General features: G+C 45.9%; 1 protein-coding gene across 5 annotated transcripts in view; it reads left to right on the top strand.

Moving 5' to 3' along the window:
• The window catches only part of UBR4 (ubiquitin protein ligase E3 component n-recognin 4), a 68538-nt gene that overhangs the window by 42434 nt on the left and 1774 nt on the right, over positions 1 to 24330 (top strand). For all 5 annotated transcript variants that reach the window (XM_021417352.1, XM_021417351.1, XM_021417350.1 and 2 more), the window contains 35 exons: positions 102 to 246; positions 825 to 910; positions 1268 to 1355; positions 1484 to 1677; positions 2541 to 2780; positions 3887 to 4025; positions 4629 to 4754; positions 4936 to 5064; positions 5328 to 5671; positions 5884 to 5974; positions 6331 to 6415; positions 6695 to 6822; positions 7055 to 7184; positions 7414 to 7571; positions 7894 to 8003; positions 8482 to 8623; positions 9430 to 9511; positions 10431 to 10604; positions 10795 to 10916; positions 11275 to 11472; positions 11578 to 11658; positions 13322 to 13409; positions 13795 to 13922; positions 14389 to 14496; positions 14646 to 14765; positions 15454 to 15644; positions 15986 to 16159; positions 16696 to 16795; positions 17126 to 17344; positions 17609 to 17722; positions 18021 to 18163; positions 18452 to 18577; positions 19092 to 19286; positions 20845 to 21069; positions 24210 to 24300. In XM_021417352.1, the coding sequence (XP_021273027.1) occupies positions 102 to 246; positions 825 to 910; positions 1268 to 1355; positions 1484 to 1677; positions 2541 to 2780; positions 3887 to 4025; positions 4629 to 4754; positions 4936 to 5064; positions 5328 to 5671; positions 5884 to 5974; positions 6331 to 6415; positions 6695 to 6822; positions 7055 to 7184; positions 7414 to 7571; positions 7894 to 8003; positions 8482 to 8623; positions 9430 to 9511; positions 10431 to 10604; positions 10795 to 10916; positions 11275 to 11472; positions 11578 to 11658; positions 13322 to 13409; positions 13795 to 13922; positions 14389 to 14496; positions 14646 to 14765; positions 15454 to 15644; positions 15986 to 16159; positions 16696 to 16795; positions 17126 to 17344; positions 17609 to 17722; positions 18021 to 18163; positions 18452 to 18577; positions 19092 to 19286; positions 20845 to 21069; positions 24210 to 24300 (5014 nt within the window). The remainder of the gene's footprint in view (positions 1 to 101; positions 247 to 824; positions 911 to 1267; positions 1356 to 1483; positions 1678 to 2540; positions 2781 to 3886; positions 4026 to 4628; positions 4755 to 4935; positions 5065 to 5327; positions 5672 to 5883; positions 5975 to 6330; positions 6416 to 6694; positions 6823 to 7054; positions 7185 to 7413; positions 7572 to 7893; positions 8004 to 8481; positions 8624 to 9429; positions 9512 to 10430; positions 10605 to 10794; positions 10917 to 11274; positions 11473 to 11577; positions 11659 to 13321; positions 13410 to 13794; positions 13923 to 14388; positions 14497 to 14645; positions 14766 to 15453; positions 15645 to 15985; positions 16160 to 16695; positions 16796 to 17125; positions 17345 to 17608; positions 17723 to 18020; positions 18164 to 18451; positions 18578 to 19091; positions 19287 to 20844; positions 21070 to 24209; positions 24301 to 24330) is intronic.

The raw sequence follows: 24330 nt of genomic DNA, 5'->3' as shown, positions 1-24330 counted from the left end.
GAATATATTTTCCTTCCTCTGTTTATCGCTATCTTGTCAATATAGCTATTGTCAATATAGCTATCTTGACAAGCCTAATTGATCTGTATTCAATCCAACAGGAATTCTAACAAGTCTCAGCAAGAATTACTGTTGGATCTCATGTGGTCAATCTGGCCAGAGCTCCCAGCCTATGGAAGAAAGGCTGCCCAGTTTGTAGATCTCCTGGGGTACTTCTCTCTGAAAACACAGCAGACTGAGAAGAAGGTACAGTGTCATTCAGAAAAGGCAGAACTGCATCCTCAGGTCCAGCTGTGACGAGTTTCCTTGCTGTTCATTTATGGTGCAGCTAGATTCCTTAAAATTGGGGATGGAGGGCCTTTCTTTCGTTGTGTTGTGGGTTGAAAAGTGTTCCTCGGGGAGACTGGGGGGAAAGTACTCCTAGCTCTAATGCTAGCTTTGATTTATAGATGTGATATTTCAGCTCTTAGGGTTGTAACCGTGACTTCTGAATAAAAGAAGTGGTGGAATTTCTTAAGGGGCCATGGACTGAGAACAGATAGTTTAGATGCACTGATAATTGCATGTGTATCTGTAAAGAGCTGGAAATGCCCTACAAATCTTGGCAAGCATTTCCAGTCATTGGCTGTGACAAACAGCACTGTTGTTGTGGTAAAGGTCTAATTTTAGGATCTGTTACATTCTTGGGTAATGACTTAACCACATAAATACCTGTGGGTATGGTGCATGCATCTTCTGGGGGACCTAACGTGCCACGTGATGAGACATCTTTGCAGCATTAAAAAAAATTGCTGAGCAGTCAATATTTCCTAATTGTATTTCAGTTGAAGGAATACTCCCAGAAGGCTGTGGAGATCCTCCGGACTCAAAACCACATTCTTACCAACCACCCTAACTCCAACATTTACAAGTGAGTTACTTCTGTCTTTGATCCATTCTGCTGCAGGAGCTCTTGAGCAGACGAGCTGCAATCCACAGAGGAATGCACAATTTTTCTAATGAAATCGTGGTGGAGGAAGGACCCCTGCTGAGATTACATGCTTGCTGTAGCTGGTCTTGAGAGAATAGCAAACTCCTTTCTGCCGTGTGAAAAAAAAAATATATGCATTACTGGCAGTAGTTTGGCTTTAGCTTTTTGGCTTTCCTGTTTGGTATGTGTTAGAAAATAGTAGGAACAACTGGAGAATATAGGTTTGCAGAATTGTGAATTGTGTTCTTAGGCATACCTTGGTGGTTAATTGTTTTATTTTCTTCCCCTTTGTTCCAGCACGCTGTCTGGGCTGGTGGAATTTGATGGCTATTACCTAGAGAGTGATCCTTGCCTTGTCTGCAACAATCCAGAGGTGCCCTTCTGTGTAAGTACTGCTGTTCTTAAACCCTTTCCAATTAGTTACAGGGATCCCAACATTTACAGCAGCTGTGTTTCTGTATTTTTTGGGGATGTGATCGTGTTGGCAGCGTGTCCTTATTTTTGTTTTCTCAGTATATTAAGCTCTCCTCCATTAAAGTGGACACGCGGTATACTACCACCCAGCAAGTGGTGAAGCTGATTGGCAGCCACACCATCAGCAAAGTGACAGTGAAGATAGGAGACCTGAAGCGCACCAAAATGGTGCGAACCATCAACCTCTATTACAACAACAGGACAGTGCAAGCCATAGTGGAGCTGAAAAACAAGTATGTTCATCCACGGCTTTTGCTGAGTTCGGTGTTAGGATTTCTGGTGTGGTGAATGGGTTGAATCTGTGTTGTATTTGGAAACCAATATTAATACCGAGAGCATTTCCTGGGGATTTTGATTTGGAAAGGAATTTGAACTTTGCAGCACATCCAGGAGTGCTGGAAGTGTTGACAGAACTTGTTTGAAGCCTTATAGTAGAGCTGAAATTAGAAGTTGGATGGCCTAGCTCTCAGCTGCTGCTTTACTCAGGAAAAACTCTCTTTTTCAGTACGTGGCTCAGTCTGGAGCCAGTTCTGCTTATGTGCTTTCCCTTCTCACTTCTTGAGATCTTCTCACCAGAATCAGATCTCTTTGGCTTAGGGATTAATCTGTGCCTGCTGCTTATTGCTTATTTGAAGTCTTAATCTTCTGTGACATCACGAGTGGCTGCTGCGGAGAGGATTATGATGTCACAAAGAGAGGATTCTGACTTCAGGTTGAGAATAAGCAGTGGGTGTAGATGAGATCTTTAGAAATAAATATCCTGTTTTCATGCAAATGTCTTTACTAATAAAAAAAAAAACGGAGGTGAAAATCCCTAGAAAATGTCTGTAGAATTAAAGTTTTTCCATGAGGCATCAGCAGCTCTCTAATCCTAAACAGTCTCTCTCTCTATGAAGAGGATAAAGGCTTAAAATGTATTTCTGGCTACATATCATGTCAATACAGAAGCTAAGGAAGCGAATCCTAGAACCGCTCTCCATTCATCCCGTATAAAGTCGATTTGGAGCCGAGGCAGTTGCGCTTGGCTTCTCTTTGTGCACTGGGCAGGAAGGTGCTTCCCCGCTGAAAAACGCTGCATTTTTCTTTCCTTTCCCAGGCCAGCTCGATGGCACAAAGCCAAAAAGGTCCAGCTGACCCCAGGCCAAACGGAGGTGAAGATTGACCTGCCGCTGCCCATCGTGGCTTCCAACCTGATGATCGAATTCGCCGATTTCTACGAGAACTACCAGGCTTCCACGGAGACCCTGCAGTGCCCTCGCTGCAGCGCCTCCGTCCCCGCCAACCCGGGGGTGTGCGGGAACTGCGGTGAGAATGTCTATCAGTGCCACAAGTGCAGGTGGGTCGTCCCAGTGCCTCCCCACGGAGGCCTCGTGCTGCTGCCCACGTTGGGTGTTGAGCGGAAGGCCCCGCTGTTGAACCACACATTCTGGTTGACGCGAGCGCGCAGTCAAATTAGTGGAGAAGTATAAAACAGGCTTACAGAGGGATTTAGCATTAGTGCAGGCAAACAAAGGAAACCTGATAACGACAACGCTGAGAGGATGCTGAAGTTTTCAGGCGAGCCCTCAGAAGTTTAAAACAGCACATTCCCAGGAGGAGGTTATTTTTGGCCTGCTTGGTTAAAGCAGGAGCTGGAGTTCAGTGGCGGGGGGTTTCCCCCCAGGATCCCCGACGTGGTGTGCAGGATGGACAGTGCTCGTTTGTCTGTTCAGAGCTTTTGTTGTGCTCTCCCCATTCAGAGCGGGGCTCAGGGTGTAATTTACTGTGTGCTATTCAGGCTTTCACTCCAGTGTCACAAATCCTCCTCTATTGTGAGTTTAGTCGCCTCATCTGGTGTCTCTTCTCCCACCGTGTTGTCCCGTATTCCTCTCAAATCTGCATGGGGTTCAAGGTGTTTAGCAGATTCTTTGCACAGATCAGTTGATTATTGGTCTGTTGAAAGGTTTCTGTATTCTCGACTGAATTATGGGAGCTATAAATCAATTCATGTCATGCTACTCTAGTCTGCAGCAAGGGATAACGAGTATGCTGCAGCTAGTCCCACTGCAACTGTGTAGAGAGTGAAAGCTTTTCAGAGCCTAGACCTTACAAAACTGTTTATTTTAATGTGTCCTCATAAAGGGCACAGTGCCCTCGTCTGACGTTCTGTTGGGAATTACTGTTGTTGAAGCAGGATCCTTCGGCACAAACCCGTGCCTGTTTCTGCTTACTGGCCAGAACGTGGTACTACTTCTACGTGGATTTTTTGGTGCCTAGGTTTTGAGTGTCACAAATCACTTGTGCTTTGCTCATAACTGCTTCCCTAAGATAGGTTAGATGCTTTGGGGGCCATCCTTGTCCTCTACCTAGTTAATGAGTGCATTCAGAGCTTGCTTGCTTCATTCCCCCAGTTACCTCGATAAGCTCAGCTGCATTCTCTGACCTTTCTGGCTTGCCTTTCAGGTCCATTAATTACGACGAGAAGGATCCCTTCCTCTGCAATGCCTGTGGGTTCTGTAAATACGCTCGCTTTGACTTCATGCTGTATGCCAAGCCTTGCTGTGCAGTGGATCCCATAGAGAATGAAGAGGATCGAAAGAAGGTTGGACTAATAGCAGATTCATTAACAAAACTCTCTATCTCTTGGCCAAGTCAACAGTGTAGAGACGTCAGAGGCCCATCTGTCTTGGGAGTAAAGTGAAAAGCAGTGCTCCTTCAGTGCTTTTTACTGACTAATGCATTTTCTCTAATTCTGGTGATCTCTCAAAATCCTCGTTCTGTCTCTGGCATTTTGAGAAGTATGGAATGCAATCCCTTATTTACTCCCTTGATCCACTAAGTAGATCATTCTTCAAAGACATTACTCAGAGCTTTGCATACAAACTAGCTATCTAGGACTGCATCTCTTTGTCTTGCTGTGCAAGACAGGTTAATTTGGTTTGTGCTATGTACATTAGCATCCCATCTGAGGAGCCCTGCTAATGAAAGAGGAACCCATTGCAGTACATGCAGCATCAGCGTGGCCTGTCCCAAAGTCTAGATTACGGTGCTGGACGCTGGATACTTGTGGAAGAAGCAAAGCTCACACTTTTCAGTAACACAGAGAACATCAAAAGACGTGGGAAAACTTGGAGGTGATGTTCAGTAGAATTAAAAATCTTGTCTGAACGTATATCAAGAGTTTCCTTTCTTCTTTTATTCTTAGGCAGTAACAAACATCAACACTCTCTTGGACAAGGCTGACAGAGTGTATCACCAGCTAATGGGACACCGACCGCAGCTGGAAAACCTTCTGTGCAAAGTGAATGAGGCAGCTCCTGAAAAGCCCCAGGTAACAAGGGACAAATGGATTTTGCACAAAAAAAACCCTTGTAGGAGGCAGGTGTGCAGGACTCTGGCTTTTAAACTGCCAAGGACAGCTGAAAACCCTTGCCTCAGATGCTGTTTTGCAGTGGTTATTTTTTGTGTGTAGCCTCCATATGTGATTCCTTTTGTTTTTGCCTCTGTTCCAGGATGAATCTGGTAGTAGTGGAGGGATCAGTTCTACCTCAGCTAGCGTGAACAGATACATACTCCAGTTAGCCCAGGAGTACTGCGGTGACTGCAAGAACTCATTTGATGAACTTTCCAAAATCATCCAGGTATGATGTGCTGTGATTTGTATTTGGGTCATGTGTTTTCTTCCATGTGTAATGTGGACAAGGAGCCTTAAAACAGAGCCGATAACTGGGAGTTAGGCTGACATTCCTAATGAATGTCCCAAGTCTGCCATGGACACAAAGGATTTCGAGCTTTGAGAAACATAATGTATCTCCATAAAATATACAGTGAAAATAATCTGTGAATAGGTTTAGCAAGTATGCACTGCTTCCCAATTTTCCTTTCTTCTTTTCTGTGTTTCCAGAAAGTATTTGCCTCTCGAAAAGAACTCCTGGAATACGACCTTCAACAGAGAGAGGCAGCAACAAAGTCCTCCCGGACCACTGTCCAACCCACGTTCACTGCCAGCCAGTACCGTGCCTTGTCTGTGCTAGGCTGTGGCCACACGTCATCAACAAAGTGTTATGGCTGTGCCTCAGCTGTCACTGAGCACTGCATAACGTTGCTCCGGGCTTTGGCAACCAACTCTGCCATCAGGCATATCCTCGTGTCCCAGGGCCTTATCCGAGAACTGTTTGACTACAACTTGAGGCGGGGTGCAGCCACCATGAGGGAGGAGGTCCGTCAGCTCATGTGCCTTCTGACCAGGTACAGTCTGGCTCAGTGTTTGCAGCCCTCTTCTAGTAAAAGCAGAATTGGGAAGGAGTAGCTCTGCAGGGGAAAGATCTTACATCAGCAAACCGTAGACCGTTAACTGCTTGCTGTCCATTTGTCATCAGCTGAGCTGAAATCCCAGGAGCTTTTGGTATTTAGTAGGAGCAGAGCGTAATAGTGTTCTTTTTTTTTCCTTCTGGAATTAGGGACAATCCAGAAGCCACACAACAAATGAATGATTTAATCATCGGGAAGGTTTCTGCAGCTCTAAAGGGACACTGGGCAAATCCAGACTTGGTGAGAGACTCCAGTGTTTTCTTTCTTTTTTTCTGATGCTCTGCAACTGCTGGTATATTCCAGTCATTGCATTTTCTCTGTTATCATAATCTGCCTGCAATACATAAGGTGTCTTGATAGGAATTAAGGTAAAGTACAACACTGCATTACAGTAACATGCCTGAGTTTCCTCAGGCTGTTCTACATGTCTTAGCTGTTGTTTGCAGCTCTCTTAGGCAGATTGCCTGTCATCTCAGTTGGGGATGGGACTAAATTCACTTAGATCAGTGTGTTTTCAACCTGTATTTTTAGATATCAGAAGGCAAAAGGGACTGCTGTATCACCTTCTTAAGCTTTTAAACACATCTGACTTACAGGCTAGCAGTCTCCAGTATGAGATGTTGCTGCTCACAGACTCCATCTCAAAGGAGGACAGCTGCTGGGAGCTCCGGCTACGCTGTGGTGAGTTGTTTCAACTAATGTGAAAGCTTTATTTTAAAATACTGTGCCTAGGTCCATGCACTTTGTCTCCAGGATCTTGGAACAGGAGTGCTAAGAAATAGGAAGGTGGAAGTGCTTAAAGAAACAAAATGTTTTCCATTCTTGGCTCCATGAGAATGCAATAGCTTTGCCTAAGGAGATAAGGTTTTACTGAATTCCAAGCACTTTTGATGTGTCGTACAGATCTGTAGAGGTGTCCCATGTGCAGATCTCAGTGGCATGAACATGTCTCTCTTTCAGCTCTCAGCCTCTTCCTGATGGCAGTGAACATTAAGACTCCAGTGGTTGTTGAAAACATCACCCTCATGTGCCTGCGCATTCTTCAAAAGCTGATCAAACCACCTGCTCCAACCAGCAAGAAAAACAAGGTATTGCATGAGAATTGGAGCAAAGCATCTGAAAACGAGCTGATTAGAGTCTGCTTTTTTGGGGCAGACTCTTGGTGCTTCCAGCAGTTTTGAGGACTCAAGTACATCTGACTCAGATTTTTGAATACAGCTGTAATTTTGATAAAAGCAATATCGGTTGGCTGCTCCGTGACTGTAATTTAGCTGCAGTTTGTGGCTTTGTCAAGAGTCATAGAGCTTTTTTGTTTGCTAGGATGTGCCTGCGGATGCTCTCACCACTGTGAAGCCTTACAGCAATGAAATCCATGCACAAGCTCAACTGTGGCTCAAGAGGGACCCCAAAGCATCGTATGAAGCTTGGAAAAAGTGCCTCCCTGCCAGAGGTAGTTCTGTGTTTCTGACTCTGTGCAATGTTGTGAAAGAACATGCATGTACTTCTGTCGAGTTGTGCTGGCTTCTGTCCCTGCCATCTGATACCAGCTTCACACTTAACCATGGAGGCTGTGGAGATGGCAGCACTGACCTTTCTAAGCTGCGTTGCTCAGCTTCTGAGCAGAAAACACACTGTGCCTGAAGATAAACATTTCTCTTGAGCTGTGTTCAATATTGCAGGTGTAGATGCCAACGGGAAATCTCCCAGCAAAGCAGAGCTTCACCAGCTCTATTTGTCAGAAAAATATGTCTGGAAATGGAAACAGTTTATGAGTCGCCATGGGAAGAGAACTTGTCCTCTGGATCTCAAGCTGGGACACAACAATTGGCTGCGACAGGTAAACGTGGGTGAAAGCTCCAGTGTTGATGTATTGGCCTGTCAGCACCATGGGGCACTGTTAACCAGCAGGGAATGCTGGTAGTTTGCCAGATCTTATGTGCTGTGTGGATCAGTGCATGGTATAAACCATGCATCAAAACCATGGTTTTGATGTAGAACATCATGTAGGCATTCTCTTAGAATCAAGTCTTCAGAAGAACAGCTGAGCACTGCCATCAAGTCACCAAACTGTGCCAACGTATGCTGGCTCTTTCTAGTGAAGTATCCCTGGTTTATCTTTGCACATCAAGTAATACCATAGTTTAATGCTCTTGCTTTAGGTGCTGTTCACTCCAGCCACTCAAGCTGCAAGGCAAGCTGCGTGTACAATTGTGGAAGCTCTGGCTACCATCCCCAGCCGCAAACAACAGGTCCTTGATCTCCTTACGAGGTATTTCCATGATGCCACACTTGGCAGCTCCAGGATTATTTTTCTCTTTAATTCCCGTGAGAATCATTCCTTTCTTCTTTTATCACCTCCGTCTATAATATGCTTCTGATTGACGTGTTGTTTTCTGCTGGATTCTTAAACTTAATTAGCTTGATGGATAGTGTTTTAGGAAAACTTTTTTTTTTTGCTGCCTGGCAATGTGTACTTTGCAGAGGTAAGCAGGTGCTATTCAGCTGCGTGGACAATGTTTTCCTGGTCTCTTAGACAGCAAGATAACAGGGGGAGCTCTCTTCTAACTAACGTGACATAACTTAGCACAAGTGACACTATTAGCACAGTTGGTCACCATCTTTTTGGGACCAAGTGTCACTTTAGCAGTAAGTAATGAATACTGGTAATGCTGTTAGCTAGGAAGGACAGAGAATGAGAGGGACTAGTTGCTGGGGGGTGGTTGTCAGCTTGTGCTTCTCTTTACCAGCTACCTGGATGAGCTGAGCATTGCTGGCGAATGTGCTGCTGAGTACCTGGCACTGTACCAGAAACTCATCAAACCTGCCCACTGGAAAGTCTACCTGGCAGCCAGAGGTGTTCTGCCCTATATTGGCAGCCTCATCACTAAGGTATGGACATGTTTGGAGGAACTAAATAGTAGCAGAAAGCTTGTCCCAGACCCTTCAGTTTGTTTGGCTTTTGTGCTTTCAAATCTTCATCTCTTTGTTCAGTTGCTGGCCATTGCCAGGTTTATGAATTTCACACTTTTGTCCTGTCATCTCTTAACAGAAACAGCTGCAGTGATTTTAGCCCCAGCAGTATCTGGCTTCTGTGTAAACTGCCCGGTACATAATTAGCTGCTAGGTGGACAGCTGTGCTAAGGAGTATAAATATTGCTGCCCTGACTTGGCATCAGGTCCAAGCTGAAAGCTGTCTTAGCTGCCAGGCTGGACTCTGAAAGCTCTTCATGACTAGGGAAGATTAGGTGTGCTACCATTCCTTGAACATGAATTACAGCCTGTTAGAGAGGAAACACATTTAAATTGCAGTTGTCAGAGGGTTAGGTCTTAGCACTTTGCTGGTGAGAGCTCGCTGTTACGTGGTGCTCCCAGCTCCAACTCCAAAGAAGGTGACAAATTCAGTGCGAGTGGTGGCCACGAGTCCATCGTGGAGGGCCCCTAGAGCAAAGCAGTGCTAATAGTCACAAGGTGGGGACAGGGAGAAGATAAAGGAGGATGTTTGGATCAGTTTTTCTCTTCCTTCTCACTGCTGCATTGCAGTTCTAGTTTCTCTGTGGTTGACTCTGTTCCTTTGCTATGTTCCTTTGCATCCCACGAGTCAGTGTGTGTTAGGTTTCAGTGTGTTAGACGCTCACCAGCTCATGATTGTTGGCACTGCAGTTTGTTGTCCTAATGGGCTTGTTAATTATTTTCAGGAAATAGCTCGTTTACTTGCCTTGGAGGAAGCAACGCTCAGCACTGATTTGCAGCAAGGATATGCCTTGAAGAGTCTCACAGGTATTTGGTGGTATCAATGCAATTCGTGTAGTAGGATTAGAGACAGGGTGATCATTCTTCTGTCACAGCATATAACAAAATTTCTGAGAAGTGATTCAGTGTTTTGCAATTGTCAGCATTGGATTCTTGCCATCAGTTCAGCATTCAGTCCCAGAGTGGACTTTTCCATGTCTTTTGTGGTCAGTTTCTGTGTTCAGTTACCTGACCTGTGGTAATGTATCATGAGCAAACTTTGTCATATCACTTTTCTCCTCCACTTCTTGATTGTATTTATTGACCACTATAATTCCCAGGGCCACTGCTGGTTGTTTCTCACTCAATGTATCATAGCTTTTCCTTTTTTCATCTTCTGGTGTATGCTTTTTTCAAAGGCTTCTTGGAAATGGGAGTGCTTTATATGAACTAGGTTGCTTTTTTTTCCTATCCTCTTGCACATTCTTCAGAAATGAATGGACTAGCTCAGAAGGGGTGGCTTCTAGCCAGAAAAACCATGTTGATAAATGTAATGGGAAAGAATCCAAACGGCCACTGATTCTTTTCTTTGCCGTAGGAACAACGAGTATGGTGATGTAACTGATGGGTCACGTCATCAGGGGCAGCTTTAACATTGGAAGGGGAGCAGTGGTTTGCTTTTGAAGGATCTCACAAGAGAAAAAAGTTCCCTGTACCTTCTCCTCATTCCCTCAGCATGTTGCCATATGGTATAACTTATAGGCAGCACTTGCAGGCCAGGATTTTTGCTTCCAACCATTCAGTTCATAGACTTGAGTTTTAAACCACAAACTGACAAGAGAAGTTGAAACAAGCCAGTTCATCGTGCTGTTTCATATTATTTTGCCCAGTTTGCTGGCCACAAGAAATTCAGAGCCAGCAAATCAAACTCTCTTTCCCTCTTCCTGAATATCCCATTGCTTTATAGGTCTTCTCTCTTCCTTTGTGGAGGTGGAGTCCATCAAACGACACTTCAAAAGCCGCCTGGTGGGTACTGTCCTGAACGGGTACCTGTGTTTGAGGAAGCTGGTGGTACAGAGAACAAAGCTGATCGATGAAACCCAGGACATGCTGCTGGAGATGCTGGAAGATATGACAACAGGTAAAGCCACCTTGGTTCCATGAATACAGGCTCTGGGTCAAGCAAGATGAAAAGCAGATAATTACAGCCACATCAAGAACTTCTTCCTAACAGACTACTATAGCAAGTTGCTGTTGGGTTTTTTTTTTTATGGGTTGGACCCCATAAAACTGACTCTTGTGCCTTTTGTAATACTTCTGTTTCCTGGCAGGCACAGAATCTGAAACCAAAGCGTTTATGGCAGTATGTATAGAGACTGCAAAACGTTACAGCCTCGATGACTACAGGACTCCAGTTTTCATCTTCGAGAGACTGTGCAGTATTATCTATCCTGTAAGTATACAGATGGCTATAGCATGATGAATAATATCAGAAGTGCCAGCATGTTGTCAAAAAATAATAGTCTACAGTAGTGATTTAGTGTGAGCCAATGTAAAACTGGTCCATTAGGGGAATTTAATATTGAGGTTTCCTGCTTTGGCCTGCTCTGTGCAAAAAAAAAGTAGAAGTATTGCTTCATGTTTAAGTTAACTAAGTGATGTATATGTGACAGTGTAAAGCAGGATGCATCAGTGATGGAAGCACTTAAGGTGTAAGGGACATCCTGCCAATTGCTACCATAAGAATGCAGGAATAGGAATGTGGCTAGGGGAAAACTCCTTTACTCTGCCTCTGCCCTGTTGTTCTTTAGGAAGAGAATGAAGTAACCGAGTTCTTTGTAACACTGGAGAAAGATCCTCAGCAGGAAGACTTCTTGCAGGGCAGAATGCCAGGAAATCCCTATAGCAGTAATGAGCCTGGCATTGGGCCACTCATGAGGGACATCAAGAACAAAATCTGTCAGGACTGTGACCTGGTAGCTCTGCTGGAGGATGACAGTGGAATGGAGGTGAGAATGCATGAGTATGCATTTTTGCACAGATGTGTGGGGACATTTCCAGGCAGCTGATGCGTTGTGGGCTTGTTCTAGATCTCTTATTTTTTTCTCTTGCAGCTTTTGGTGAACAATAAGATCATCAGTTTGGATCTGCCTGTGGCTGAGGTCTACAAGAAGGTGTGGTGTCCTACTAACGAGGTATGTGTTATCTATATATATGTGTACATTAACAGCACAAAGCACTTATCCTTGATATCAAGAACAGATAGATCAGGAGTCAGTATTTATTTCCTGACATAGAATTCCTTCATATAGTTGCTCAGCACCTGTTTTGCTCTATCTGGATAGACTGTTAGTCAATTCTGCAACGTAAGTGATTTAAAAGTGCATAATGCTGACGCAGGTGAGTGTGTTGAACTTAGCTGTGTAGTATGTCAGATACCTGACCTGCCTTCTTGAGTGACTAACTTTCTTACCTTCCTTTAGGGAAGGGCTGGAGCTTTGTGTCACTTCCTTTCAAAGCACATCTCACACTCCATATGCACGTGGCAGCTTACTGCGTGCTTGCAGTCTGAGACACCCGATTGCTCCATCAGCCTGCACTTCAGAGATGAACCCAAATTATTTGTGCAGGGAGAGCATCCAACGTTTCTCCACATTGCTTTGCATTTCTGCTCAGCTTGAACAGGGGAATGAGATGCTGGCCTCAACCACTGAGGTCCCACTTGAGTGCAGTCCCAAAGGGAAATGAGAGCACCCATGGCACACACACTGCCCCAGCCCACGTGCCCACTCCTGAGCAGCACCCGATGCTCTGCTCTTCTGAGATGCAGTGCTGGCAGGGAGAGGCAGTGTGTGCTCAGCATTACTGTCACCGAGCAGCTTTCATCTGTCTTCCTTTGTGGGCACCTCCGCAAAGCACTTCTGGAGTGGCAGCTCATGTTCCCTAGGAAATAGACAGGCTCAGAAGAAAGCAACCTCAGGCCCCTTTTTGTTTCTCTTGTCTCTCACTGGCTTTTTTTTGTTCATCTGCCATTTTACCAGGGCCCCTGTGGTGTTAATTGCTGGTCTCTAGCGTGGCCTTTGAGCAGATCTTCCCCCCGGGGCTTTCCCTGTGCTTATGTATTTGCTGTGACATTAAGCACCGCTTATTCCACATTAGGCTTAGCGCGCTCTCTGACAGGTTTTCTCTCGCAAGGTCTCCTGCTCCCAAATCTGGGATTTTTTCTTTTCTGCTTTTTATTCAGACCTATGGATTAAAATGGAAAGTTTAGCGATATGCAGTCAATATTTCCAGCTGGAGAACTCGCCCTTTCCCAGGGCAGAAGCGCAGCCCGCTGGTGGGTTTGATTGTAGTGTTGTAATAACATCCCATCTTGCTAAAAGCACATTGAATTAGATTTTACTCCTCCTCTTCCATTTTCCATCTCTGCAGATTTTATCTGCTTGAAAGCATTCATCCAATTAGCTTTTCTTGCTTCGTTTTCCTGGTCCCTATATTTCCCAGGTATGCTGTGAATACCCTCAGAGAAGCTGCTGTGAAAAGCAGGTGTTTCTCTAGAGGTGAACGCGTTTTCCTTGCCTGCATCTTTCACTGGTGCTCAAGGAAACCATTGCAAGAGACAAGAGGAGGAGGCTGTTAATTACAGGCTGTCCATCTAACTGGACAGACAGACAGACAGATGATTAATTGAGGTTTTTGCAGGTAGTGGCTTCACTGTTCTCCTAATTCATCTCAGTAAGGGGAGAATGAGGGAGGGAAGGATTTCTCCATGTTACCATCCGCTGTCAAGTCAAGTCAAGGATGTGTGTACGTGTGTCCCCAGAAGCACAGCTAATATAATGCTCTCCTTTCTTGCAGGGGGAGCCAATGAGGATCATTTACCGCATGCGAGGGTTACTAGGAGATGCAACTGAGGAATTCATCGAGTCTCTCGACTCCACCACTGGTAATGCACTTGTCTCCTGAAAGCTGGGATTAGATTTGAAATCTGAAGTTCGCTGCGGTGCAATGACACTATTATCCCCACAGCTTAAAGTTGATTGACGTTCCTTTTGCTGCATTTACCTGCTTCACCTAGTGTGGAGGAGGATTTTAACAGCACTTCAAGCCTGTGCTTTCAACATGAACACTTGCATGGCACGTGGCTGTTCTGCCTGGCCCTCCTTCATGTTCCTGCTCATAAGTCTTTTCAAATTTGACACAGTCGATGTGACTTGAACTGTTGGTTAATGTGCACTGCTATGCTCTGGTTTTGCCTCACTGCTTTGTCCCCTGTGGGCTGCCAAACCGTGGCTTTTTCCCCCCATTCACAATCTGCCTCTGCTCTGTAGATGAAGAGGAGGATGAGGAAGAAGTCTACAAGATGGCAGGTGTCATGGCGCAGTGTGGAGGCTTGGAGTGCATGCTCAACAGGCTGACTGGGATTAAGGACTTCAAGCAAGGCCGGCACCTCCTCACCGTGAGTCTCAAGTTCTGATCTTTGCAGTCAGGAGATAGGTGATAGAAAGTTCCACAAGTATCAGTGAAGTTTCCACTTCTGGCTGCCTGCCTTCTGTTACATTTTAAGTGTTGGAACAGAAGTGTCAATTTACTAATTTACTAAAAACTGAGTAATTCCTTCTGTCCCTCTTCCACTCCTCTTTGCTAACCATTCTTTACAAAGGCTTTGAGGTAAGGCCCTGGCACTGCTGCCCGGAGAATTGTGGGTGCCCAAGGCCATGGATGGAGTCCTGGGCAGCCTGAGCTGGTGGGAGGGACCCAGCCCACAGCAGGGGTTGGAACTGGCTGGGCTTTAAGGTCCCTTCCAACCCAACCATTCTATGATTCTGTGGTGGTTCTCTACTGTCTGGTGTTTTTAGTTTCTGTGAAATCCCGGTGCTCATTTTGAAGGTACCACAAGGGAGCACGTTCTCTGTGTTTTGTAGGTGCTGCTAAAACTGTTCAGTTACTGTGTGAAGGTGAAAATAAACCGTCAGCAGTTGGTCAAGCCAGAGATGAACACTTTGAATGTCATGCTGGGAACTCTCAACTTGGTAAGGACATCCTGGACTTCCATGAAGTGCTTTCTAAGGACTCCAGTGAATTTACACTACCTCTGACGGTCATACTTATTTATGACAGCTACAAGAGATATTAAATGCTGCTGGACTGCTGTTTCAGTAACTGCTGCTGTCTCCTCCAGGCTCTGGTGGCTGAGCAAGAAAGTAAGGACAGTGGAGGAGCGGCTGTGGCAGAGCAAGTGCTCAGTATAATGGAGATTATACTGGATGAATCCAACGCAGAACCTCTAAGTGAGGATAAGGTGAGTGCCTGGGGCTCACTGCACAGATGGAAATGTTGACTGGGATTCAAGGCTTGGAAGGATCTTATTACAGGGATGCTGAGCTTCAGAAGCTGCAGAGGTGTGCTAAATGGGAGCATTGCCCTTGTTACGCTTGCTGGCATGTCTTAGCAGGCCTCCAAGGTAGGGCAGGAGGAACCAAAAGCACTGCGAAGCTATTTGGGATGATTCTTGCACAGTCTGGGTGGGGGTTAGTAAGCACTGCTTGGATCCCTTCCCTGGTACTTTGGGCCACAGGGCAATGAGAGGCAAGAAAGGACATGGCTCTGCCTTGTTTTGTCGAGTGTTTTTGTACATACTGAAAACATGCTTGCTTTTACAGCTAATTGAGGATAAGAACTGTATCTCAAGTACACTGAGAGTGAAATGAGTTTCTTGCTCATCTTTTGAAACTGTTGTTTTATAGGAAGCTGCCTTCCTTTGGGCTGGGATTATTAGACTAGAAATTACTTTAATAGTAGGTAGAAAAAGTTAGGTGTCAGCTAGGGGAGTTTTGCTGCCATTCCACAAAGTGTTTGGAAACGAGGTTGGGTTTTTTCTTCATCAGGGTATCTTATCGGGGTCTAGGGCTCTAATCCTTCAGGACTGGGTTTCCTTGGAGGATGTGGATTTATTGCTGAGCATAAGTCATGCTTTTCTTCCTTTGCAGGGTAACCTCCTCCTAACTGGTGACAAAGATCAGCTGGTGATGTTGCTCGACCAGATTAACAGCACCTTTGTCCGCTCCAATCTCAGCGTCCTGCAGGGCCTGTTACGCATCATCCCTTACCTGTCCTTTGGGGAAATGGAGAAAATGCAGATTCTGGTGGATCGGTTTAAGCCCTACTGTAACTTTGATAAGTATGTTGTCATATTTCACCTAAAAACATGTGAAATCAGATGTATTGATAGGTCTGTACCTTTTTTCTCGTTGACACTTACTTCAGGGTAATACAAAGCCTCAGAGATTCCTGGTACGTTAGCTTAATTTCCTATTTCACTTCTAAGCCATTTAAACAAATATGTGAGCATGTAGCTTGGATAATGGTGCTTTAAAATATATTGTGAGATGACAGGGGTCTGAGTTGTTTTTTTGAGTCTCTCAGCTGGAGTATGTACGTGCCTTCAATGATAATGTAATGAGAATTACAGGCAGAGGTTTTTGGAGAACCTCCAAGTCACCATTTGTTCTCGTCTTTCAGGTATGACGAGGAGCATAGTGGAGATGATAAAGTTTTCCTAGACTGCTTCTGTAAAATAGCAGCAGGAATAAAGAACAACAGCAACGGCCATCAGCTGAAAGATCTCATCCTCCAGAAGGGGATTACTCAGAACGCCCTTGACTACATGAAAAAACACATTCCCAGTGCAAAGAAGTAAGAGTCACTACTTAATGAGCGTGATAATCTCACACATCCTTGTCTCATTTCTTCATTGCCAAATGCAATGATTTTCCAGGACAGCTATTAACAAGTCCACCTTCAGAAGCATTTAGACTTGGTGCAGCAGAGATGGAGGGGATCCAGTGAGACAATGTTACTGTAGAGACAGGATGACTGCAGGCTTTTTTTTTTTGCCTATTTGCTACCCATCGCAGCTGAGTATCATGATGCCTGTTTTTTCTACCTGTTCCTTACCTATGACACTGGAACAGAGCTTTTGCTGTTGCTGGACAGCTCACAAACATAAATCCCAAGGCTAAGAGTTGACAATCTGGCTATTAACATGCACAACATGGAAGGGAGAGTGTGTATGTCAGTTCATTAATTAGTGGAGAAGGGACACAGGGGGAAGGGTGCTTGTCATGCCTGCAGCCTGTGCTCTGCAAGCTGTGCAGCTGGCTGACTGCCAGCGGCCTTTTTGGAACGGGTGACTGCCCTTCAGCTGCTGCCTCTTGTTTTTTTCTGTGCAGTTTGGATGCAGACATATGGAAGAAATTCTTATCTCGACCTGCACTTCCTTTCATCCTGCGCCTGCTCCGAGGACTTGCCACGCAGCACCCTGCTACGCAGGTAAAGGGACCACATTCGAAGCTGAGCTGAGCATGACTGGCTTGGTGCACTGCTTTTTGTGGCCATAGCTTAGCAGATTTTTCTATGATATTTGACTCTCCACTTTGTTGGGCTTGGAGAGACACAGTATCTTAGTAATGGCCAGCGTAGAGGCAACTTGTACATGGTTTTAAGGTCTGTAATGTAAGAATAATGTAAGTCACTTCCATTGACAAAAAATTCTTCTAGATCAATGCTTCTGCTCAGCTGTGATGGCTGGGATCAGGAAGAACAGTCACCGTTGTGTGCACCCTTTTTCTAAAGAAGGTGCCATGTTTCAATCTCTGCTAGGTGCTAATAGGTACAGACTCCATTACCAACCTGCACAAGCTCGAGCAGGTGTCGAGTGATGAAGGGATTGGGACGTTAGCAGAGAATCTTCTGGAAGCACTGAGGGAGCATCCGGAGGTAAATAAGAAGATCGACGCTGCCCGGAAGGAGACACGGGCAGAGAAGAAGCGTATGGCCATGGCAATGAGACAGAAGGCCCTGGGCACGCTGGGGATGACGGTAATGTCTGTTTGCACTGACGACAGCTAGTGATCTAACGGTCTTTTATTTCCATCCCGCTCAAACTGCCACACGAGGAATTGTGTAAAATGATTTATTGACAAATATTGCAGAGCTCGAGCCCACGGTTTGCCTGGTGCTGCTGGGAGAGTAAATATGGTTGCTAGTAGCAGGCTGGGAAATGGGTTGGGCATTCCTATTGCAGTGGTGGGGATGGTGCTGCTCATTGTCTTTCTGACCTGCTCGAGTCGTTTTCTTTTTCAGACGAATGAGAAGGGTCAGGTGGTGACCAAGACTGCACTGCTTAAGCAGATGGAGGAGCTCATAGAAGAACCAGGTCTGACTTGCTGCATCTGCCGGGAAGGATACAAGTTTCAGGTAAAGGGTGATACGTTTGCAAAGCCCTCTCACCACCTGAGGGAACTTGGCAGCATCCAGCTTCACAGGGCTCGGTGCATTGGCTCTGGGAGGTCAGGAAGTCCCAAGTTTGGTTCTTGGGGTCCAAAGGTGGTTGGGACGTGGAAGTGTGTTTCCAGTGACAGCTGGAAAAAAAGGTACTCAGTGCAAGTTCGAGGTAGGGGCTGGGATGGAGGAAACTCAGTGCAGTGTCAAAATGGCACAGAGTGTGAACTGTTCCAAATGTGAATGATCCCTAACATAGCTGTTGTCGTTGCAGCCTACAAAGGTCCTAGGTATCTATACTTTCACCAAGCGTGTTGCACTAGAGGAGTTTGAGAACAAGCCCCGAAAGCAGCAGGGGTACAGCACAGTCTCTCATTTCAACATTGTCCATTACGACTGTCACCTTGCAGCTGTACGGTACGTTCTGGGGATAAGCAGAATCGTGGTGCTTGATGTTACTTTCTGAGGTTGCTTGTGAGCACAGCACTTGGCCTTATCATGGGTTTGCTTAGGAATGTGTCACTTTGCAGCCTGCAGACAGCCACGGTCTTCTCTTTCGTGGTCTGCTTTAATGTGCTAAGTGGAGGTCAGGCCTGAAGTTCGTAGCTTAAAGGAACTTTGGAATTGCCAAGTTGCTCACAGTTTCTTTGTAAAAACCTTGCATGCTTCTAACGTGCCTGGGTATGGCTTGCTCTCTCAATACAGGCTCGCTCGTGGCCGTGAAGAGTGGGAGAGTGCAGCCCTACAAAATGCCAACACCAAGTGTAATGGGCTCCTGCCAGTCTGGGGACCTCACGTGCCAGAGTCTGCTTTTGCTACTTGCTTAGCACGGTGAGTAGAAGCTGTTACTTCTCACAGTGTTTTGCATTTGAATTAGGTGAGACCAACAGATTCCTTGTGTAGATTTCCATATCTCTGGATGCTAATGAGTTTCAGTAGCCTCACCACTTACCTAGAACGCTTGGAGATTGTTCATCCTGTTGTCCACGTTCTGGTTCACCTTGCAAAGGGCTTGCACAGTCATGTTAGAAATGAGGAGTTGTAATATGTCTGATGTATTTCAGCCAAGGAGCTGTATCCCAAGCTCTGGACATGAGAAAATAGTACTGATACGTGTAAATGTGTGTGCACATGGAATTGGATTGGCTGGAGTAAGCTCAGAGCCTCTCTCTGGGGAGATTAATCAAAGTGTATGCATCTTCATATTCCGTTTGTTCTATAAAGCTTTGCTGTGACATACTTGCTCAGATTCCGAGTTCTACCTTATTCACAGTGTGGAAGAAGAAACCTTATTAAAAACCCTTTACAGACTCTTAATAAAACCACATTTCCTGCTGTTTTTCAGACACAACACATACCTCCAAGAATGCACGGGGCAGCGGGAGCCCACCTACCAGCTCAATGTCCATGACATTAAACTGCTATTTCTCCGTTTTGCCATGGAGCAATCATTCAGCGTAGATACTGGAGGAGGAGGAAGGGAGAGCAACATCCACCTCATTCCATACATCATCCACACGGTGCTCTACGTCCTCAACACGTCAGTACCTTTCTCTTCGTAGCAGGGAACTGCATGGGGAAAGGCAATTGGGAATTAGCTTCCCTTTCCATTCTTGGTGTAATTATTACCTCTGGGGTGAGCAAAAGGGTTATTAGATTAAAGAAACGCTGCCAGCTTAATTTTCTGGAGCAAACAGTGGGGATACCCCGTGAAGAGGTAATTGTTGTCAAATGAAAACAACCTTGGTATCATTTTTGTCTGACGTGCTAACCACTTAACTGGTTTTGGTTCCACTTTTATATCTACTGGCATTCTACTGTAGTGGTCAGGTTTGTCAAAATGTCAAGACAATCTGAAGATCAAATTTATTTTTAGCAGTAGGCAGCAATGTATGAACACTTCTACTGAGGTGATATCTTATTTGTATGAAGCAACAGTGTGAGGCTTTGTCTTGACGCTGTGTCTAAGCATCTGAGTCGTTAGATACCAATGTACTTTTGAATACATGAGCTGGTTCTGATAACACAGCTTTTGTGCAGAAGGGTAATGCCCTTATGCCTTTTATTTTTGCAGTTAGATACTGAAAGGTAATATTAATGATAAGAGGCTGTAAATGTTCAAACACATGCCTCTTAAAGCAAGGTCGTTCCAAATGGAGTGCAGTGAAATCTCTGCTGCCTGGAACTAATCAACGTTTTGGCTGTAATGCAATTTGCCTATTGTTTTTAATATCTATCTCCAGATCCCTGTCCTATTGTTTTTCTCAGTCTCTCGAGAGACAAATAAATGAAACTATTCTTTTCATCTTGTAAGTCTGCTTAGTGGCACCAGCGAGCCCAGCACCCGCTGTGTGGCTGTTGTATAAAAATGCATTATGTCGTTTCCAGACGTTATTTGTTTTTTCCTAAAGACGTGTTTGGTACTAAATGTAGAAAATGAAGAGCTACTGGTTGGCTACCAGCTGCATAACGTAGCAAATGCGGAGCGTGCAGAACACCCAGACACAGCTTTGGTGTCTGATGGGTGCCTCCTGATGGGGAGGACACAGCTGAGTTGAAGGGACCTGATGCAGCAGAGCGATGTGATAAAGGGCTGTACACCTTCACAGGGGTGTACACAGCTCTTCTGAGGAGACTGGAGTGGGGGAAAGGAGATAAATATACGTCCACAGATTAAAAAAATAAATAAATATGGAAGCTTACAGTCAGCACACAATCTTTTTGGTTTCGAATTGGCCCGTATCTCCTCCTTGATTGCTTTTGCAAGCAGATGAATTACACGGATCGATCCTGAGGTCTGGCTGTAGGAGCAGTCGTGCTTAGTGTCAGCTGGGCAGCGGTTCAACCCAACGCATGGGATGCCTGCCCTGACTTTTTCCCCTAACAAAAGGAAAAATAGCTTTACAGTATTATTGTCCTCCTGGGGCAGTGCCAGCTGCCTTGCAGACCTCGTACTTATGCAGCTCCAGGGAAATGAGTTTGCTGGGCTTGCATGCTTCGCTATGAGCAAATACATACTCAAGCACTGGATGAATGTGGGAAGCAGCAAGCAGCGTGCAAGAACCAGAACAATTGCTAAAGCTTTTCTTGCGTTTCAGAACTCGAGCAACCTCGAGGGAGGAGAAAAACCTCCAGAGCTTCATGGAGCACCCCAGGGACAAGTGGCTGGAGAGTGCCTACGAGGTGGATGGGCCCCATTACTACACCGTGCTGGCGCTGCACATCTGCCCCCCCGAGAAGTGGAAAGCCATGCGAGTGGAGATCCTCAAGCGACTCCTGGTGACGTCCCACGCCAGGGTGGTGTCACCAGGGGGAGCCAGCAGGTCAGCCACCGGCAGCTGCTGCTCCCTGCTAGTGCCACACAGCAGTCAGAGCCACATGGGGCAGCTGGTGGGGAGCTGAGGAAAGGAACATGGGTATTTTAGAATAGCAGATGTTAACCCTTTCTGGGTAGCTCTGTGCTCAGCACTGCAGAGGTGTGAGCAGGAGCGCTGAGTTGGGACGATCTTGGGGGTGGCTCTGTCAGCTGATCATAGAGTCGTTAAGGTTGGAAAAGCCCCCCGAATCATCTAGTCCATCACTAGCATGCCCACTCATAGAACCACAGAACCAGAGTCACTAAGGTTGGAAAAGACCACTAAGATCGCCAAGTCCGGCCCCAGCCCACCCCCACCGTGCCCAGTGAGCCGTGTTCCCCAGTGCCACATCTCCATGTTCCATGAACACCTCCAGGGACAGTGACTGCAGCACCTCCCTGGGCAGCCTGCAGCGATGCATCACTGCTCTTTCAGAGAAGAAATTTTTCGTAATCAAAACTTCCTGCGCTTGCCTTTGTGGGGAGGCTCCTTCTATTCTCTTTCTGATCCGTGCAGCCGCTTCCTTAAATAGAAAAATAGAAATAGAAATCAAATGCCATTGCTTTCAAAAAAGAAAAGAATCAATAGCAGCTGTCAGGCACTTGAGAAGTACGAGAATAAGTGGCTCTGCTTCCTGACAAAGGGAAACGTTTCCAGAGCAGGAAGGGGAATTCCAGTTTCTGAAAAGATGATTTTAAATAGCTGTCATAATTAGGAATGCATTCATTATTATTCTAAGTCGCCTTACAGGGCATTCTTACTCTGATGACATTAATTACGTGTTTGATAAAGTCATTACATTGTAGTTACATACAACACAGCGTGCATCAATGCTATTAGAGGCATCAAAAGAGCTTCCTTGCCCTTAAAGGGGCTATTGTATTGATTGCTGCGTTCCATTCTGCCGTTCCAGCTCAGCCTGCTCTGTGCTTAGCTCCCATTTCCCTGCCTGAGTGCTGGGAAGGGGTGCAGCAGTCCCAGGAGATGCTTTCTTGGAGGGTTGCTTGCTCATGCTTCCTTGTGGTCTGCAGAAGGGATGGGTGAAGCAGAGCCCCTCCATGTGGGTTTGCTGGTGTTCTTGAAACCCCTGAGTGCACGGTGTTGCTTCTTTCCAAGCTTACCTCTAGGCACGATGGCAAGAAAAGCAGATGGAAGTGGGAGAAACTTCCACCAGCCCCACGGTCTCTGGGATTGCAGGGGAAGAATGCTCAGAAATATCTCTTGGGAATTATGTCAAGGTTTATTCAAGGGCTTTCGTTAATCCCCGCAGACTAAGGGAGCACAAAGCCTTCCACTGATAACACCAGGTCTGATTTCCAAGGTCTCGGCTTATTTATTCTTGTGGGAAATCAGGAGGAGGGTGATGGACGGCGAAACTCTGTGCAGATAAGTGCCAATACCTTGGCAGTGAGATGGTGAGGAAGCTGTGTCTGTAACATCAGGGTGATATGCCTGCATACAAAAGATTAAAATTAGCATTCCCTGTTAGAAGCAGTGCAGTGCGTTAGTGGGAACGCTGCTGTTTGCAGCACTTTGGAATGCTGAATAGAAACAAGGACCCACTTCCACCCTTGCTGGCAGAGATGCAGGAGAGTTGCTATAGCAACCATCAGCGCATCTGAAAGCAGCTGAGCATCACCTCCAGCTCCCAGAAAGGGCCTGGAAATCTCCTTAATGAAGATGCAGAGAGCGCTGTGCTAAATGAAGGTGGCAAATGCTGCCCGTGTCCTGCGTCCAGGTGTTGTAACCTCAGCACCCTCTCTGTGCTGTGAAGCGTGAGGCAGATTTGGGGAGAACCTAGCCAAAAATGTGGGATTTGTGAATGCTGACAGGTTGCACTCCAGATGAGGATGGGATGGTTTGATGGGCACGGTGGGGAGGGGTTGATGGTTGGACTGGATGATATTAGTGATCTTTTCCAACCTTAATGATTCTATGGCTCACGTTAATGACCAGGTGGCACTATTACATGAAGCAGCTGCTCCTGAAGGAACCTACCCAGACTGAACCCACAAGGGCCTTTTAGTTTTCAATTAAAGGAGCAGACAGCAATTAGATCAAAACCAGTCACGTAAAAAGAAACTCTGGCTTGCAGTATTCAGGAGCCTGGAATTAGCCTTGCTCTACATTGCTCTTCTTCCAGTGCAAACTTAGTCACCTTTACTAATTGGTTTGCCTTTAAATAATTAAGCCTCGCTGCCACCCACCAGCGTATTGCAGCTGCTGCTCAGATGATCGAGCTGTCCCTGTTCATTGCAGGGGAGTTGAACCCGATGACCTTTAAGGGTCCCTTCCAACTCAAACCGTTCTGTGACAGCCTCTGTCCTGCTGCCTGCTGCCATTGGCAGCAGGGCTGGTTCTGCATACCCAAAAAAGGCCATTTTCCAAGCTTGCAAGTGGTGATTGGTGGCGGCTGTACCTGAGAAAAGCGTGCAGGAGAATTCCAGAGGCATGAGAGCTGCTGGCAGGAGGCTGTGCCGTGCCACGACCTGTTGGTGATTCATCCTGCAAGCTTTGGGAGTTGGTGCACCAGGACAGCTCTGCGCCTTTTGTAGCATTCCTGCAGCTGGATGGTGGACGCCCCAAAGCACAAACCCTTCCGTGGCCGTACAGTGATCAAGCAGTATTAAGCAGAAATTGTTTCCATTTCACCAAGGCTCCTTTTTGGGGCTGGGATCGGTTTCTACCGTTGCCTGAGACCCATGTTTCCTTATTTCTTTGGGAATCTGCTGTACTGCAGCTAGTGGGCATACAAGTGAGGGCTGTGCGTAATTTTTCTAGCTTTGCTGTTGACTTCATACGCAGCCTTAGCCATCCACTCCCCTCTCTGCTTGTTTTCTCCCTGTGGAACATGTTTTTTATTGGCTCACCTGCTTTGGTAACAGCAGGTACAGCTCGTAAAGCAATTTCCTAGCCACAGGAACCAGTGCAGGATGCCCAGAGTTTGTTTCGTGTCCAAGAGCACACAGCAGAGTTCCCCAAGAGCCATTCCCCACCAGCATTATTGACAGCGTTGGGGCCAGTTCAGCTTTCACACTATTCATCATGTGGGTTACCAAAGCATAATAAAGTGATTAACTCCAAGATTGATTTCATTATCTCCCTAGATTGGCAGATAAGGCGGTGAAGGAGTACGCAACGTACCGCTCTGGCCTTCTCTTCTGGGCCCTCGTAGATCTCATTTACAACATGTTCAAGGTAAGAGAATCATGAAGGTTCTGCTTGTGC

Source organism: Numida meleagris, chromosome 20, assembly GCF_002078875.1.
Source record: "Numida meleagris isolate 19003 breed g44 Domestic line chromosome 20, NumMel1.0, whole genome shotgun sequence".
NCBI lineage: Eukaryota > Metazoa > Chordata > Aves > Galliformes > Numididae > Numida > Numida meleagris.
Note: the sequence above shows the minus strand (reverse complement) of the source record. Positions and strands in the feature narration are given on the sequence as shown.